Below are 16,576 nucleotides of genomic sequence, written 5' to 3' on the forward strand. Positions count from 1 at the left end.
GAGGAAAAGTATAAGTGTAAGAATTGTACTGTAACAAACAAAGGTCATGTGGAGGGACGAGTAGGCCATACTTTATAAACAAATCAAAGCCAATGGCATTGTAAATAGGAAGAAGCTGAAAATTTAACCCTACACTTGCCTTCTAGACTCCAACTCTTTTGTCGGGTGGAGCGACACCGTTTTGGGGGGTGGAACGTGATCGGCCCCGTCACCCTCCCATCACGTAAACCTTTGAAAATTAATACACCGTTAACGTTAATGACATTGGAAATTAGAATATTTTCCGGGCCTTTTGGACACGACAAAAAAGAAAGTAAATTTTCAGAAATGTCCACAAACTTACATAGATTTTCTAAATGGCAAACATTTTAGCAAATTTCGTTTAGAACTTCGAGTCTTCGACGTCGTCGATGGCTGTTTACACGCGCTTGATTTTCTCTATTCTGTCGATGTAGCTGGCTGGCTGGCTATGGCGTCCCGCATCAGCTTCCGCTCGCGTTGTCCTTCTCTATCGTCCTCTTTCGTGGCGTCTCGAGATCACGTCAAATCGCACGGTTTGTTCCCTTCCAAGGCCTTCAGGTTGAAGATCACTTGTGAGCCTTCAGATTGGATTCCGATTTCGAGGAAGAGGCTTCTGAAGGCAACTCGGCGGAAGAGCCTCAGGAATGTCATCTTAAAGGCATCTGCCTCCGGAAACAAGGACATTTTTGCAGGTTAATGAGAGAGAGAGAGAGAGAGAGAGAGTGTGTGTGTGTGTGTGTGTGTGTGTGTGTGTGATCTCCTCGGTTATCATGGATAAGTTTGTGTATTGGAAATCACAAGCTTGGCCTTTTTACATGAGATTAAAAATATTGCACACAATCGTGATATCTATGATTTCATATTACCTTCCTTGGCCAAAGTCTCATTGATAGCAAATCACTCAACCTGTATTGTTTTTGCTTTGGAAAAAAATTCTACTTTGATGGATGTATGGGGATCTCTTGGCACCATGTTTTCACTTCTAAAAGAATGGGTGGAATGGAGGGGGGGTTTTGGCGTTGGTCACTATTTTAGACCTTGCGTGAAGGTAGGCAACAGTCGTTCTAGACTTAGGGTATCAAGCATGGAAACACTTGGCCCAACTTGCTTATTGATTGTATGTACATTAAGGAGCTTTTGGATTAGCAAAGGAGATTGTGGAATCTCAACTTGTACACTATCCATTAACAATTAAAGATAAAAAAATACCGAAAGGGTGTTAGTTTTGGGCCAATTGAGTGTCTAGATAATGTGTGCAATTTAGCGTATGCTCAATTTTTAATTACTGTAATTAGTGCTTGAATAAGTTTTACCACTCTATCCGAGGAGGAAGACTGGTTTCATGGTTTCATTGCTAGGATTTTACTCAATCCCTTGACTTGGTGGATCTGAGGCACTTGATTGCAAGCCAAAGCTTTGTGCTAGTGTTGATCTTTGCTCTTAGCCGAGAAATTACAGCAATATGTCTTTATATAGTGAGATGGAATCAAGCAGTGATGATGCCTCTCAATATGAATATTTGTATGGGAATGAAGGAAATGCAATGGCTAATCTTGAACAAGGCTCAAGCCATGGATGGCAAGCTGAAAATGTTGTTGTTGGGCAAGATGTAGGGCCTTCAAGGCATAATGATACTGATAACCAACAAAGTAAAGAGGAATTTGATAACCGGTTTAAGAATTAGAGGAGGATAACAACAAATCTCTTTGTTGAATTGGCAAAGGATCCTTAGTTTATCCAATTTTTGAATGCTTTGAAAAGAGATAGTAAACACAAGAAAAAGAATAAATCTTCTAAGCCTTCGGGACATCAAGATGTATTGAAGGAAATGACAAAGCCTTCATTTGAAGCTCCCAAAGATATTATGGAAGCAAAATAGTTAGTATCTACGGGGCAAGGAATGCAAATGCAAGGCTATCATGAAAGTGCCAATCCGATGATAGGGTAGCCATGATACTTTGGTGGTAGTATGATTTTTCATGCTATGGTTGGTCAAGGATCGCATACGGAATTGTATAGCACAAATCCCTAATGGTATGCAATAGTCAATGTATGGTGTGCAAGGCTCAATGTATTTGGGTATGGTTGGAAATATGCATAACCCCATGTATAGCAATGTTGACATGATACTGGGGCATAAAGTGGCAAGTTTTGGCAATGCATATATGTAGCCCACTGTGTTAGGGACTCATGGTGTTAATATTAGTCATGCAAATGCTTCGTATAGTGTTGTTCATGAGGAAAAATGCAACTAAATGGATGCAATGTATGGGAAAATGTATCTCGGTATGGTTGGTAGTCTACAAATCTCCATGCACAGTCACATTGCAATGGTCCAAAGTATACAAACAAAAATGTTTTCTAATGCATTTGGTGCTCCTAGCATGTAAGTACACATGAGAGGCTAGTTAATTGGATGCAATCTTGTATATTAGTTAAGTTGGAATTGAAATGTGAAAGTATAAAGCATCGAAGATTTGAGGCAAGTAAAGTTAGAGGTAAAGTTTCCATATGCTTCTTGGTGAAGCTTTAGCATTGTTTCACCAATGGATGGAAGAGGATGACTTGGTAGACTATCCTCAGTGTTATTGTAGCTTTACCTAGATGCTTCCGACTTCAGTTCGTGCTTAGTCAGGTCCAGCAAAGTAGGGATCCAGAGTATTACGTGAAACTCAAGGGGGAGGTAGCACTTTCACTTTGCCAATTGTGGATATCTCTTGTATGTAGTGAATCTCGGATGTACTCATCATGCATCCAAGGTACTGTGTTGACAGTATGTCTGCCATGGGGTCACTACTTAGTGTAATAGTCACAATGAGATGTATGCATATGAGTATGGTTGTTACTACGGCTCTAAGACTATACTTTTGCATCAGTTTGGAATCAGTTCATGATCAGTTGGGCATGAGCTTTTGCCTCACTTTTGAGTTTAATTTTTGATCATTTTCAACTTAGTTTTTGATTAGTTTGAGAACCGTTTATGGTTACTTTTGGGATCAGTTTTGTATCAATTTTTGCATCAATTGCAGATTGGTTATTGCAATCAGTTTGTGATTACTTTGAGGTCACATTCCTAGCGGCTTGTGATCAGTTTTAGATCAGCAAGTGATCAGTTTATGATCAGATTATGCTCTGTTTTCAATGGTTTATAACTGGTTCCATGGACAACGGCATGCTAGTAAATGCCATTGACAGTTTCAGTCATAGTGTATGCTGAGAATATGCTTTACTATGGTTTTGGAGTCAGAACCATTGAGAAACATGAGTTATGGATGTATCCAATGGATTTCTAGCAATAATTTTGGGCTAATTCTTAGTGTTATCTAATGTTTATATTGACTGAAATTTTTTAGCAAGGTTTGGGACATGTGCCATGGTTGGATAATAGTGGCTAATGTTGTGACTATGATGCCTTATGGAAATTCTAGTGTAGTGTGCTTTTCTTTTAGCACAATGCAATGCAATTGAGGACGATTTCAAGGATTTCAAGGAAAAGGTGTGTCGTGGGGACGTGAAATTTTGAGTTGCTCTAATCTTGCCGATAACATTTGATTAATATATTAATTTAATGTGCAAGGTTGGTTAGTATTGATGCACATTGCAGTTATTTCATGCCAAAGACCCTGAGGATGCAGTGGGTGTCAAAGGCAAAAGTTGTGATAAGATGGATGCAGTGGGTGTCAAAGGCAAAAGTTGTGATAAGATATGATAGTTGGACCTTGGGGGCATAATAACAGGGAATGGCCATTTTGAGGCCCCGGAATGCGAGAATGCCGTCTTGAATGGATGGGCCGAAATGGGACGGGGGATGCCCCTGTTCCTTCCCCAACAGCCATCCCTCCATCTGGGCCGTTCCTTACCCCAATCCCTTGTCACGTCCCCTGTTAGGGGACGCTTTTAACAGGGGACCTTTTTTTTGGGTGGTGGAGTGGGTGTCTTTTAGGGGGTGGTTTTTTGTGGGACTTCTTTCAAGGATTTCTCCTTTTGTAACACATATACATATAAAATCAGCATATTTTGTATGAAGTCGAATCAAATTAGCCCACATTACATATGTAAATTTTCTACAATGGAAAATACATGTATGTATGCATGCACATGCATATGTTCTTTGGTAGTATATATTCACCTGCACATGGGAATAGGGATAGGGAGATGAATAATGAATTGCTATCCCGTGTTACCATGAGAGGGGGCTTTAACATGGGGATGGGACTTAGACGGGAAGCTACCAAATGGGCATCCCCTATTACTATGCCTACACATCCACCCAACATACATTTTCAAATGCTATTTATGTATGCCGTTCTCTTTCGCGTCCCATCCCTTATCCCCATTCCTTGCTTTTAGTTGTCCTTCGTCCTTGTTCTCGACCCCATCCCTGGCTCCGTTCCCGTTTCCCGTTCCATGTTACTCTGTTGGGGGTTAATTGGTGTCAGTTTTGACCACCCTAGTGTTAGTGATTGTCATCCCCTGGCCATGCCACATCAGCTGCCACGTGGCAGCTTGGTCGGACTGTACCAGTCGGCTGCATTTAATGCAGCCGACCTGTCATATTTTTGATCGCATTATTTTTCGGCTATTTATAGCTGACATTCTGTCTGCACATTGTTCCACACTTCTGTTTGCAGATTTCAGGCTAGAGATTCGTGCAGACTGCAGCGTACTTCGAGGTGGACAACGGGTTGCATCGTCGAGGTGGAGACACGCAGTCCCGTGCATTGCGCCCGTATATATATCTGCATATCTTTGTATACAGCACACCTTATACAGCAGATCTTCATCTTCCATTGTCTCTCTCTCTCTCTCTCTCTCTCCTCTCTGTGTTCACTCTCTCTCTCAGTCTTGGTCTCACGCTTCCGCATTGCTGCACTTTGACACCTAGCACCATTGCTTGGCTAATAAGTGTGAGTAGTGATAGTAGGGACTAGCATTAATTAATTAACTAATGCCAATCTAAGGGTCAATAGAGGTTGGAGACTACTCCAAGTGGCAAATGGCCTAGCCAATTTATGTTGGGTGTAAAGGCCCTTCGCTACACTTCTCGTGTATATATTTCACTTGTACATGTGACCGCACTCTTGCGGGTGTAAATGTACCGTACCCTAAAACATAAATACATTCTTTCATTCTTTGTGTGTGCACACTGGTACACACCCAACTCAAGTCTCTACTCTCTCTGCACTCTCTACTGCTGAACACACTCCATTCTTGCTGTGCACACCACTTGGGCATTTTCGCTTTCCTTCAAATTGGTATTAGAGCTTCGGCTAAGGTGTGCGCGCTTCCCGGAGCCTGTGCGAGACATCGCCAGCGCTTTGCTCGTGAGAAATCAGCAAGTTGTCATCTCTGTTGGTCAGGCAAGAGCACGCGCGAAACATGCGACAGTGCTGTAGGCTCGTTTTTGCTCAGTCTGTAACCAGATAGGTCAGGCGCAGCCATTCCAGGTCAGCACAGGTCAGGTTGTCATCTTTCCAGGTCACGTTTCTGTTCAGGACAGTCAGACGACAGTGTTCAGGTCATGTTTTACACAGGCGACAGCAGGACAGACAGTCGCCAGGTCAGAAACAGGTCAGCGTGGACAGGCGACAGCCAAATCTGCTCAGCGACAGTCAGGCGACAGCTGACGTGGTCAGCGTGGACAGGCGGCAGTTCGTTTCTGATCAGCGTGATCAGTCGACACGTCACGATAGTCATTTTTGCAATTTTTTGTGACTTGTCACATTAAAACAGGCCCCGGTTCGCGCGCGCAAGCACAGTTCTCAGAGTTGTGCAGATTTGAGCCAGAAAATTTGGGGCTTTTCCAGATTTAGTGCTGTTCATGCATAATACAGACATCTGCGTCAAAATTGCAGACATCGTGCGCGTATAAATTGGGGATTTCGCTAAATTTGGTGAAATTTTGCTTGTTTGAGTAAAATTTCTCAACATTGGACCCATAAAATTTGGGCCTTTTGCTGTATTGGTGAAATTTTGCTCAGCTAAGTCAGACTGGTTGACATTCGTGCACACTTGGACTCGAAAAATTTGGGGCTTTTGCAAAATTTTATGAAATTTTGCTGAATTTGCCCGTTTTATGCTCTCGGGAACATGTATTAATGCAATTGGGGCAGATTTATTGCAGAAAATTTGGGGCTTTTCACATTAGTGATGTATTTTGAGACGATTTGTGCTTTGACAGTGGAATTACAGCAAATTCACTGCTAAGTGGGAGAAATTTGGACTTGGGATGTATCAAATGTTATGAAAAGGCAGCTTCTCTTGGTACATGTATTGCTGAATGCTCATTGTGCAGTGAAACAATGGCACATACAACACTCGGGTTATTGCATTTGGGCATTACGGTGATGCATTATTGAAGTGGGAGCTGTCTTGTATGCATATGTATCAGATTTGCTTTGTGTATATGCTGTAATCAGCCCTTTGGACTGAAATTACAGCAAAATATCTGCTTCTTGGGCACACTTTGAAGTGCAAGTTTGTGTATTTGCTGTTATATACAGCAACCTTGCTATTGGCTGATTGCATTCAGCATTCTATTGCAGAAATTTATTGCTGAAAAATGGCTGGAAGTGCATCCACTGCTGACACAAAGAATCTTTTTGAGATTCGCAAATTTGTTGGCAATGGCTTTGATCTTTGGAAAGATCGTATGCAGGGTATCCTTTTTCTGAAGGATTGTGAAGATGCTTTGGCAGAACAAAAACCTGCTGCTTTGTCAAATGAAGATTGGGCTGCAATGAATGAAAAGGCCATTACTTACATCAAAATGGTAGTTACTGATGATATCTTGGTTGATATCAAGGGACTCAACAGTGCATATGCAGTTTGGGAGAAACTCAAGGCTACGTATAAGAATATTACTCCTGTTAATTAGGTCCATCTCATGCAAAAGTTAGTCAACTTAAAGCTTGATGAGTCTAAGCCCGCCTCAGAGCATCTGGCTGCATTTACATGTATTTTGAGTCAGTTACAGGATGCAGGCTTGCCGGCTTTTGATCCTAAGCTAAAGGCTATCTTCTTGCTCATGACTTTGCCAAATTCATGGGAAGCATTGGTTGTGTCATTGAGCAACAACCCCAACTTGACATTTGATGGTGTACGTGGTTCTATCCTCAATGAGGAGATTAGATGCAAGTCTAGTGGGGAAAACAGTGGATCAGCCTATAATGTTAGAGGACGGATTGAAAAGAAGTCAAATGCTGCAAATAAGCATAAAAATTGCAGCAAAAGCAAAGAAAAACAGCAAGATGTCACTTGCTATTAGTGTGGATGCAAAGGGTATAAAAAGCCTGATTGCAGGTACTATAAGAAGGAGCAAGAACGCAAGAAGCAGGCTAATGCAAAAGGCAAAAAGAATGAGAAGGATAGCAGCTCTACCCCTAAAGAAACAGAAAAGGCAAATATGGTATCTAGTGTTGTCATTGAGGAGATAGAAGAAGATAAAGATGCTGATTTGCTGGTTGCATCTTCAGATCCACATGCTATGACAGTGGAAGACATGCATATCACTAAAAGGGATGCGATAGATGCCTTGTTATCTGCTCATGATGGTTTGTCACAATCGTGGATTGTTGACAGTGGTGTCTCATTTCATGTAACTCCATCTCTGGAGTTTTTTTCTACTTATGCAACATGTAATCTTGGGAAAGTTTACCTAGGGAATAATCATGCATGTGATATTGAAGGAGTGGGCACTATAGACTTGGCTCTTGAAAATGGCTAGGAATTGATTCTTCATGATGTTAGGTATGTACCTGACATTAAGAAGAGCTTGCTTTCTGTTGGGCACTTAGATAGCAGGGGTTACTATACTACCTTTGGTGGTGGAATGTGGAAAATACAGAAAGGATCTGCTGGTTACTAGAGGTGGTAAAAAGGGAACTTTGTATTATCTTCATTGCAAGGCACTTCCTGGAAAGTTTGTTGCAGTTGCAGAAGTACAGTCACACATGGAGCTATGGCATAAGCGTCTTGGACACATGAGCCAAAAGGGTTTGGTGCACTTTCTTCACTTGGAAGAGCTGATGTGAAAAACTCAAAGCTTGACTTTTGTGATGACTGTGTCTTTGGAAAACATGTAGAGTTCATACTCTCATGGAGCCTCTAGGAAGGCATGTATCTTGGATTTAGTCCATTCCGATGTATGTACCATGCCAATTAAAACTCATAGTGGTTTCCGTTATTTTGTGTCTTTTATTGATGACCACTCTAGAAAGCTATGGGTTTATTTGCTTAAGCAAAAAAGTGAGACATTGGATGCTTTTAAAATGTTTTATGCATTTGTTAGTACTCAAAAGGGCTTAAAACTGAAATACATAAGAACAGATAATGGGGGAGAGTACGTATCTAAACAATTTAATAGTTTTTGTGATGAAAATGGGATTTAACGAGAGCTTACAGTCCCTTATAATCCGTCATCTAATGGTGTGGCTGAGCGAATGAATCGCACTTTATGTGAGAAGATTCGGTGCATGCTGTCCACAGCTAATCTCCCGCAATTGTTTTGGGGAGAGGCACTTAAAACCGGGGTGCATATTTGCAACCGATCTCCACATCGTGCACTTGATAGTGGCATCCTTGAAGAGGTTTGGTCTGGCAAACCTGCTTCATATGACCACTTAAGGGTCTTTGGCTGTGAATGCTATATACATGTGCCTGTTGATAGCAGAACCAAACTTGACATGAAATCCCTTAGAGGCATTTTCATGGGTTATGGAGATGATGGTGAAATGGGTTATAGATTTTGAGTTCCAAGTATGAAAAAGGTGCTATGCAGCCGAGATGTGGTATTTAATGAATCAAAGTTGCTGAAAAATGCCACATCTAGTGATGTAGACAAAAAGAAAGTGAAATTTCAGCATGATCAGCCACTTAAACAGCCATCAGCCACTGAAAATTCAGCTCCATCTGATGCTGGTTATGATAATCAGCGTGTCATTATTGAGCCAGATGCAAATGGGCAGTAAAGGGATGCTGAAAATCAGTTTGGGCAACAAAATTAGCATGCTGAACATCAATTACAGCAGCCTGAAAATTTATTACAGCAACCTGAAAATGCAATTCAGCAGCCAAATAATGAGGTCATTGACATTCCTTTGGATGTAGATCCATTGCCTGATAACACAGATTATTGGGTGAGAAGGTCTACACGTGTCAAGAGACCTATATAGAGGTTTGATCCCTCTTTGGACTGCATTTTACTCACAGATGAGGGTGAGCCTCTTACATATAAAGAGGCATTGTCATGTGGGTTAAAGAAAAAGTGGGAGCAAGCTATGCAAGAAGAAATGAAGTCATTGTATCAGAATGATACTTGGGATTTGGTTTCATTGCCCAAAGATAGGAAAGCTATTCCTAACAAGTGGGTCTACAAAATCAAATGTGTGGATGGCAAACCCAAATACAAAGCCAGGCTTGTGGCTAAGGGTTATACTCAGAAAGAGGGGATTGACTTTCAGGAAGTCTTTTCACCTGTTGTCAAAATGACGACTCTTCGGGTATTGTTTGCTATTGTTGCATCTATGGATCTTGAACTTGATCAGATGGATGTTAGAATGCATTCCTGCATGGTGATTTAGAAGAAGAGTTGTATATGAAACAGCCAGAGGGCTTTGTTATGCCAGGAAAGGAGCATTTGGTGTGCAAGATTAAGAGAAGCTTGCATGGTTTAAAACAGGCTCCTAGACAGTGGTATAAGAAGTTTGATGCCTTCATGCTCTCACATGGGTTTAAAAGAAGCAATGCAGATCACTGCTTATACATAAAGAAGGCTGATGATGGAAGCCTTATTATCCTTGTGCTTTATGTGGATGATATGCTTATTGTTGGTAAGCATTAATGCATTGAAAAGACAGCTGAATTCAGCCTTTTCCGTAAAGGAATTGGATGCAGTTGAACATATTTTGGGCATGCGTGTGACAAGAGATAGATAGCAAAAGCTCTTATTTCTCTCACAAGAAAAGTATATCAACAAAGTACTCGATCGTTTCTCTATGACAGATGCTAAGTCACTTGGTGTTCCATTACCACCATACCTTAAGCTTAGCAAAGCTGATTGCCCAAAAGATGACATGGCGGCCAACTCTATGAAGGGTGTTCCTTATGCATCAGCTTGTGGATCACTCATGTATGCTATGGTTGCCACTAGACCTGACATTGCTCATGCAGTGGGAATTGTGAGCAGGTTTATGTCGAACCCTGGCAAAGCACATTGGGAGGCAGTGAAATGCATCTTTCGATACCTTAAGGGCACACAAAGAAAATGTATTTGCTATGGAAAAGGTACATTAGATCTGCAGGGATATTGTGATGCAGACATGGCAGGTGACTTGGATACTCGCAAGTCTACTAGTGGGTATATATTTACCTTGACTGGTGGGGCAGTTTCTTGGTGCTCTAGATTGCAAAAGATAGTAGCACTTTCTACCACTGAGGCTGAATGTATTTCAGCCACTGAAGCTTCGAAGGAAGTTGTTTGGCTTGGTCGCTTGGTCAAGGATTTTGGGCTGCCCACCAAAACACCTGTACTTGGATGTGATAGCCAGAGTGCTATATGTCTGGCTAGGAATGCCATGTTTCATGCACGTACTAAACATATTGATGTACGGTACCACTTTATCAGACGAGTTTTGAATGATGGTCTAGTCACACTGACTAAGATCAAAACACAAGATAACCCTGCAGATACTCTCACAAAAAATCTTGCAAAGGCTCAGCATGAGCATTGCATTCGACTAGTGGGAGTTGGTTAAAGGTTTGCTCATGACCTTTAAGTGGGAGGTTGTTGGGTGTAAAGGCCCTTCACTATACTTCCCGTGTATATATTTTACTTGTACATGTGACCGCAATCTTGCAGGTGTGAATGTACCATACCCTAAAACATAAATACATTCTTTCATTCTTTGTGTGTGCCACACTGGTACACACCCAACTCAAGTCTCTACTCTCTCTGCACTCTCTACTGCTGAACACACTCCATTCTCGCTACGCACACCACTTGGGCATTTTCGCTTTCCCAACTCAAGTCTCTACTCTCTCTGCACTCTCTACTGCTGAACACACTCCATTCTCGATGCGCACACTACTTGGGCATTTTCGCTTTCCTTCAATTTAATTATGGATGGGCACATTTAATTTTGGTAGGGTTAGAAGGGTTGAAATTCATTTTCAAGGTTATTTAATTCTGAAAATTAAATTAAATGGCTGGATAATTCTGAAAAATGGGTTTAGAAGAATGCCACTTGGCACAAATACCCATGCAAACTGAGAATACATTTTTGGGAGCTGGGTCTCAACTATTGAATTAGTCTACAGCTTGGGAGAGAGAGAGAGGGAGTTGTTGCTTTACTTTTTGATCAGAGAACAGTAATTTGCTGCAAAAAACAGCCATCTCAGGGCCTCAATAGGCAAGGGACAGTAGGGAGATATCTTCCAAGAGCTGGCAACAACATTGCTGATCAAGTGACAACATTTTGGAGGTGCGAATCAAGGGGCAATTGACCCAACTTGCTTGTTGATTGTATGTACAGTAAGGGGCTTTTGGATCAACAAAGGAGCTTGTGGAATCTCAACAAATATATTGTCCATTAGTAATTAAAGATAAATAAATATAAAAAGGGGCGCAAGTTTTAGGGCCAATTGGATGCCTATTGTCCAAGATTGTTAAGATGATGTATGCATTTCAGTTTATGCTCAGTTTTTCTTTGTTGTAATTAGTGCTTGATCAGGTTTTACCACCCTATGTGAGTAGATTAGTCCTACAACATGTGACAACAGTTTTGAGCCCTCCAGGAGATTAGTCCTACATGTGACAGCAATTTCGAGCCCTCCAAGAGCAGTTGACAACAACCCAAGTTCCTTTTGGTGTAGATGACAGCATACAAGAGGGGGCAGCAGCCTTTCTGGTGGTCCTAAGTTGTAGGTGATAACTTCCATGGTTGTTTAAGCAGGGCGGCTTTTCAATGTTTCTCGTGATGAATCTCTGAAATTTCTCTCTCTAAAGCATTCTCTCTTATCCCCTAGCCATCTTTTAAGTTATCTCAGCATTTTCCAATAGTTTGAGCTATCAGAGGAAGAGATTTCAATCAATCTTTGCTGTAAACCCTAATTTACAACAAAAAATAGGGTTTTGACAGCCGCCTCGAGATGCGTACTTAGAACTTAAATTCTAGCAGCTGAAATTGAGGAATTTTAGAGAGATTGGAGTAGGGTGAAGGCCAAATCCCCAAGCAAACCAAGGGAAAAATTGGCTTGGAGGCTTCTAGTTAGTTTTGAGAGCAAGAGGCACTTGGATTAGCGGAGGAGGTTAGAGGATCGTAGTTATTCTCCATCCATTTGCAATAAAAGTTCAATAAATATTGCAAAAGGGGTGCCAGTTTTGGGGCCAATAGACTGTTCAATGTCTAAGATTATATGGTAAAGTGTGCATTTCAGTTTTGTGAAATCTTTAATTGTTGTAATTAGGTGCTTAATTAGGTTATTTACCACCCTATCCAAGAAGGAATATTGGTTTCATGGTCTCGTTGCTAGATACCATTAATTCCCTTGAATTGGTGGGCTCGAGGTGCCTAATTGAAGGTCAAAAGCTTTGCTCTAGTGCTGAAATTATATTCAGTTGAGCATTACAACAAGAATGTCTTTAGATAGTGAGATGAGATCAAGCAAGGATGATGCCTCTCAATCTGAAAATTCACAAAGAGTTGGGAAAAATGCAATGCGTGATCTTGGACAAGGTATGGAGTATGGGCAACAAGCTGAGAATGAGGGAATTGGATAAGAGGTGGGTCCTTCTAGGTCTCTTGAAGCTGATGACTAGCAAGAGGAAGAGGAATTTGATTACTAGTGTAAAGATGAGTTGAGGACAGCTGCTGAAATGTTTATGCAATTGGCAAATGATTCTTAGTTCATACGCTTTTTGAACTCCTTAAAGGAGGGCAGCAAAGGTAAGAAGAGAAAATCATCTTCAAGAGCTTTCGGATAGCAAGATGCATTGAAGGAAGAGTTAATACAGCAACGTGATGTTCTAAATGTGGGTAGTGAGCATAATTATGAGGCAGCGAGGTTACTTTAGTGGTGGTACTAGTTTCCTTGCTATGGTGGGTCATGGACTGCATACAGGGATCTACGACACAACTCCTTATCATATGTAGCAACCAATGCGTGGTATGCAAGGCCCAACATATCCAAGTGTGGCTGATAATATGCATAACCCCATGTATGACAATGTTGGCATGATGTTGGGGCACAAAGTGGCAAGTTTGGCAATGCATGTATATAGCCCATTGTGTTTGGGACTCATGGTATTAATGCTGGTCATGCAAATGCTCCATATAGTGTTGGTCATGAGGAAAAATGCTACTAGTAATGCATGCAATGTATGGAAAAATGTATTTTGGTATGGTTGATAGTATGCAAATTCCCATGCACAGTCACATTGCAATGGTCCAAAGTACGCAAACAAGAATGTTTCCTTATGCATTTGGTTTTCCTAGTATGCCGGGCACACATGAGGGGCCAGTGAACTGGATGCAATGTTGCGTATTAGTTAAGTTTAAATTGCAACAATGTGAAAGCATAAAGCATTGCAATGCTTAAGGGGAAGAAAGGCCTACAACCTAGTGGAGGTTTCGAGGCAAGTAAAGTTAGAGGTAAAGTTTCCATATGCTTCTTGGTAAAGCTTTAACATTGGTTTACCAATAGCGAACTGAATAGAAGAGGATGACTTGGCAGACCATTCTCAGTTGTTGCAACTTTACCAAGATGCCTTTCAATTAGAATTGACTTTGGTTCAGCTTAGTCTCAGGTTCAATAGAGCAAGGGTTTGGAGTATTGCGTGATGCCTCAAGGGGAGGTAGCACTTCCACTCCGCCAATTCTCTGGACAACTCTTGTATGTAGTGGATCTTGGATGTATTCGGCATGCATCCAAGGTACTATGTTGACAATATGTCTGCCATGAGGTCACTACTCAGTATACTAGTCACCGTGAGATGTTTGCGGATGAGTAGGAGTTTCATTCGAGCATTGATACTGATACTCTTGTATTATTTTATGATCAGTTTGGCACGAGTTTTGCCTCAGTTTTGAGACAAAATGTGATTAGTTCTCAGATCAAGAAATGATCAGTTTATGATTAGTCGATACTCAGTTTTCAATGGTTTACAGCTGGTTCCATGGACCGCAGCATGCTATTAAATGCCATTGATAGTTTCAGCCATGGTTTATGCTAGGAATATGCTTTACTATGGTTTTGAAGTTAGAATAGTTGAGAAACATGAGTTATGGATGCCTCCAATGGGTCTCTAGCAATAGTTATAGACTAATTTTCAGTTTTATGTTATGTATATGCTAGTTGGGAATTTTCAGTTTTATGTTATGTATATGCTAGTTGGGAATTTTCAGCAGGTTTGGGACATATGGCCTGGTCGGACAACAATCGTTAATGTTGACTGTGATGACCTTATGGAAATTCCAATGTAGTATGCTTTTCCTTTGGCACAATATAGTGCAATCGAGGACAATTGTAGAGATTTCAAGGGGGTGGTCATGGGGATGTGAAATTTTATTGCTTGTCTTAGCATTTGATTAAAAGTTAATCAAATGTGGTGGCGATATGACTTGCATATGTGAGGTGCAAGTCAATTATTTCACAGTGTGGGATTTGGGACCTCAAGATATTAGTTGGTGCCAAAGACAAAAGTTATAATAAGTTATGCTTGACAAATACTAGGTGGTACCCGATGTCAGATTTCGGCCTAGACTAATTTATTGGCCACATTACATACTAAGTATTAATTAATTAATTAATGCCGGTCTAAGAGCCAATAATTGCTCAGGATACTTGGAAGACAAATTGGCCTAACCAAAATAATTATTGGCCGGTAAAATTAAAATTTGAGCACTAGAATAATTATTATTTCAGAATTAATTGTAATGTTGGAAAATGGGACTAGAAGGCTGCCACTTGGCAAAACTTACCTATACAAGTGGAAGAAACGTTTTTAGGGATTGGTGGAAGTCTATTCTAGCCATTGTGAGAGAGAAGGTTGTTAGAGAGCAAGGAGAGACTGCTCATGTGGTTTGCAACTACTAGAGATTAGTCCTACTGAAACCAACCTTCCTTCTTGGAAAGAGTGGTAATTCCTTGATTAACCACTAAATTATTGGAATCAGCAAATAAATATATATTGAAATGTACAAATTATCTTAATAATCTTGGACGTTGGTTGTGTTAGCAGATATTAGTCAGCTCATGGTGTGAGTCTATGTGCAGAGGCTGGGCATTTTATGCAGTATTTTATGGCACATTTTTGTGGCCATTTATGATGTATTTTTAGCATTTATTGCTGGCCGACCAGCATTAATTGCTGGCCGACCTGCATTTTATGCTCCCCACTTTTGTGGCTATTTATAGGGCTCCTCCTCCACAGTCTTTGGTACTTCAGCCATCAGTGGAGATCCTTCTGGGAGAGAGGAGCCGGTGCTGAGGAGCCCACGCAGCCAGTGACTCACCGTTGTATGCTGCTGTCTCGTGTTCGATATGGATTCCATTTCTGGAGCATACATTTGAGTTCTCATCTGTCTACTGTGTTCATTCATTCATTCTTTCTTCTGTCTTGTGTTTCAGCATTTATTTCAGCATATTCTTTACGCTTCCATTGCTGCACCACTTCTGACATGGTATCAGATTTCAGGCTGCAACCTATTTGTGCTGTGTTTTCTTGCTGATTTCAGGATTTACACCCTTCTTGCTGATCAGCCAGCTGTCCTTCCTGCTGGCGACTGCTGATTTGCTGCTGGCGACAGTGTTTCAGCATTTGCGTTTTGCGTTTTTCTGGACAGATTTGCGTTTACTGCTGTTCCCCTCTTTGCTGCCCGTTTTTCCTTCATCAAACTGCTGGCAACAGTCTTTAGCCCCTGTTTATTCAGTTTGCAGCCTGCGTTTTGCTGTTTACAGCATTATTTTTGCCTGTTTTTCTGATTATTCAGGCCGTTTTTGCTGTTTTTGGCAGTTTTTGACTGATTTTTTCACTTTGTGCAGCAGCTTTTGGCTTATTCTGGTCAGCCTTTGGGTTATATTGCATGTGAACTCACTATTTTTGGTGTTTTTGGTTGCGTTTTGGCTGTGCTCACTCTCCAAACGACCTTCTTTTCTTCTACTTCTCTTTTCTACCTCCTCCAGATGGCCCCTCCGTGCACCTCAAGTGAAGATAAGTTACATGGACCTGATTATCTCACATGGAGTGCTGTCATGAAAGCTTGGTTTGTGCAGAAGCGGCTATGGTACATCGTCTGTGGAGCTCTTGCTCGACCTCTCCGTCCTTTTCCTCTTTCTGAAGACTTTGATGAGGACAACCATGAGGAAGCGGTGCTCACATGGGACTCGGACGATGCCCGTGCTTACTCGGCGTTGCTTCGGTGTATTTCTAAAGCGGTCTTACCAGCGGTTACCTCCTGTAGGACGTCTCCTGAAGTATGGCAGAAGTTGTAGCAGATGTACGAGGCACCTTCCACCATGCGGGCCGTCACACTTTATGGCCAGCTCCAGCAGATGA

At 41.3% G+C, this 16,576-nt stretch overlaps 1 protein-coding gene across 1 annotated transcript in view; it reads left to right on the plus strand.

Annotated features, from left to right (window-relative positions):
* Positions 1–346: 346 nt before the first annotated feature.
* LOC148018393 (uncharacterized) overlaps positions 347–16,576 on the plus strand; it is a 143,754-nt gene continuing 127,524 nt past the window's right edge. The window contains exon 1 of the mRNA XM_087661940.1: positions 347–713. Within this exon, the coding sequence (XP_087518066.1) occupies positions 470–713 (244 nt within the window). The 5' untranslated portion in view covers positions 347–469. The remainder of the gene's footprint in view (positions 714–16,576) is intronic.

This window comes from Lygodium microphyllum, chromosome 21, assembly GCF_053477565.2.
Source record: "Lygodium microphyllum isolate KBCC chromosome 21, Lygodium_microphyllum_v1.1.10, whole genome shotgun sequence".
In the NCBI taxonomy this organism is placed as follows: Eukaryota; Viridiplantae; Streptophyta; class Polypodiopsida; order Schizaeales; family Lygodiaceae; genus Lygodium; species Lygodium microphyllum.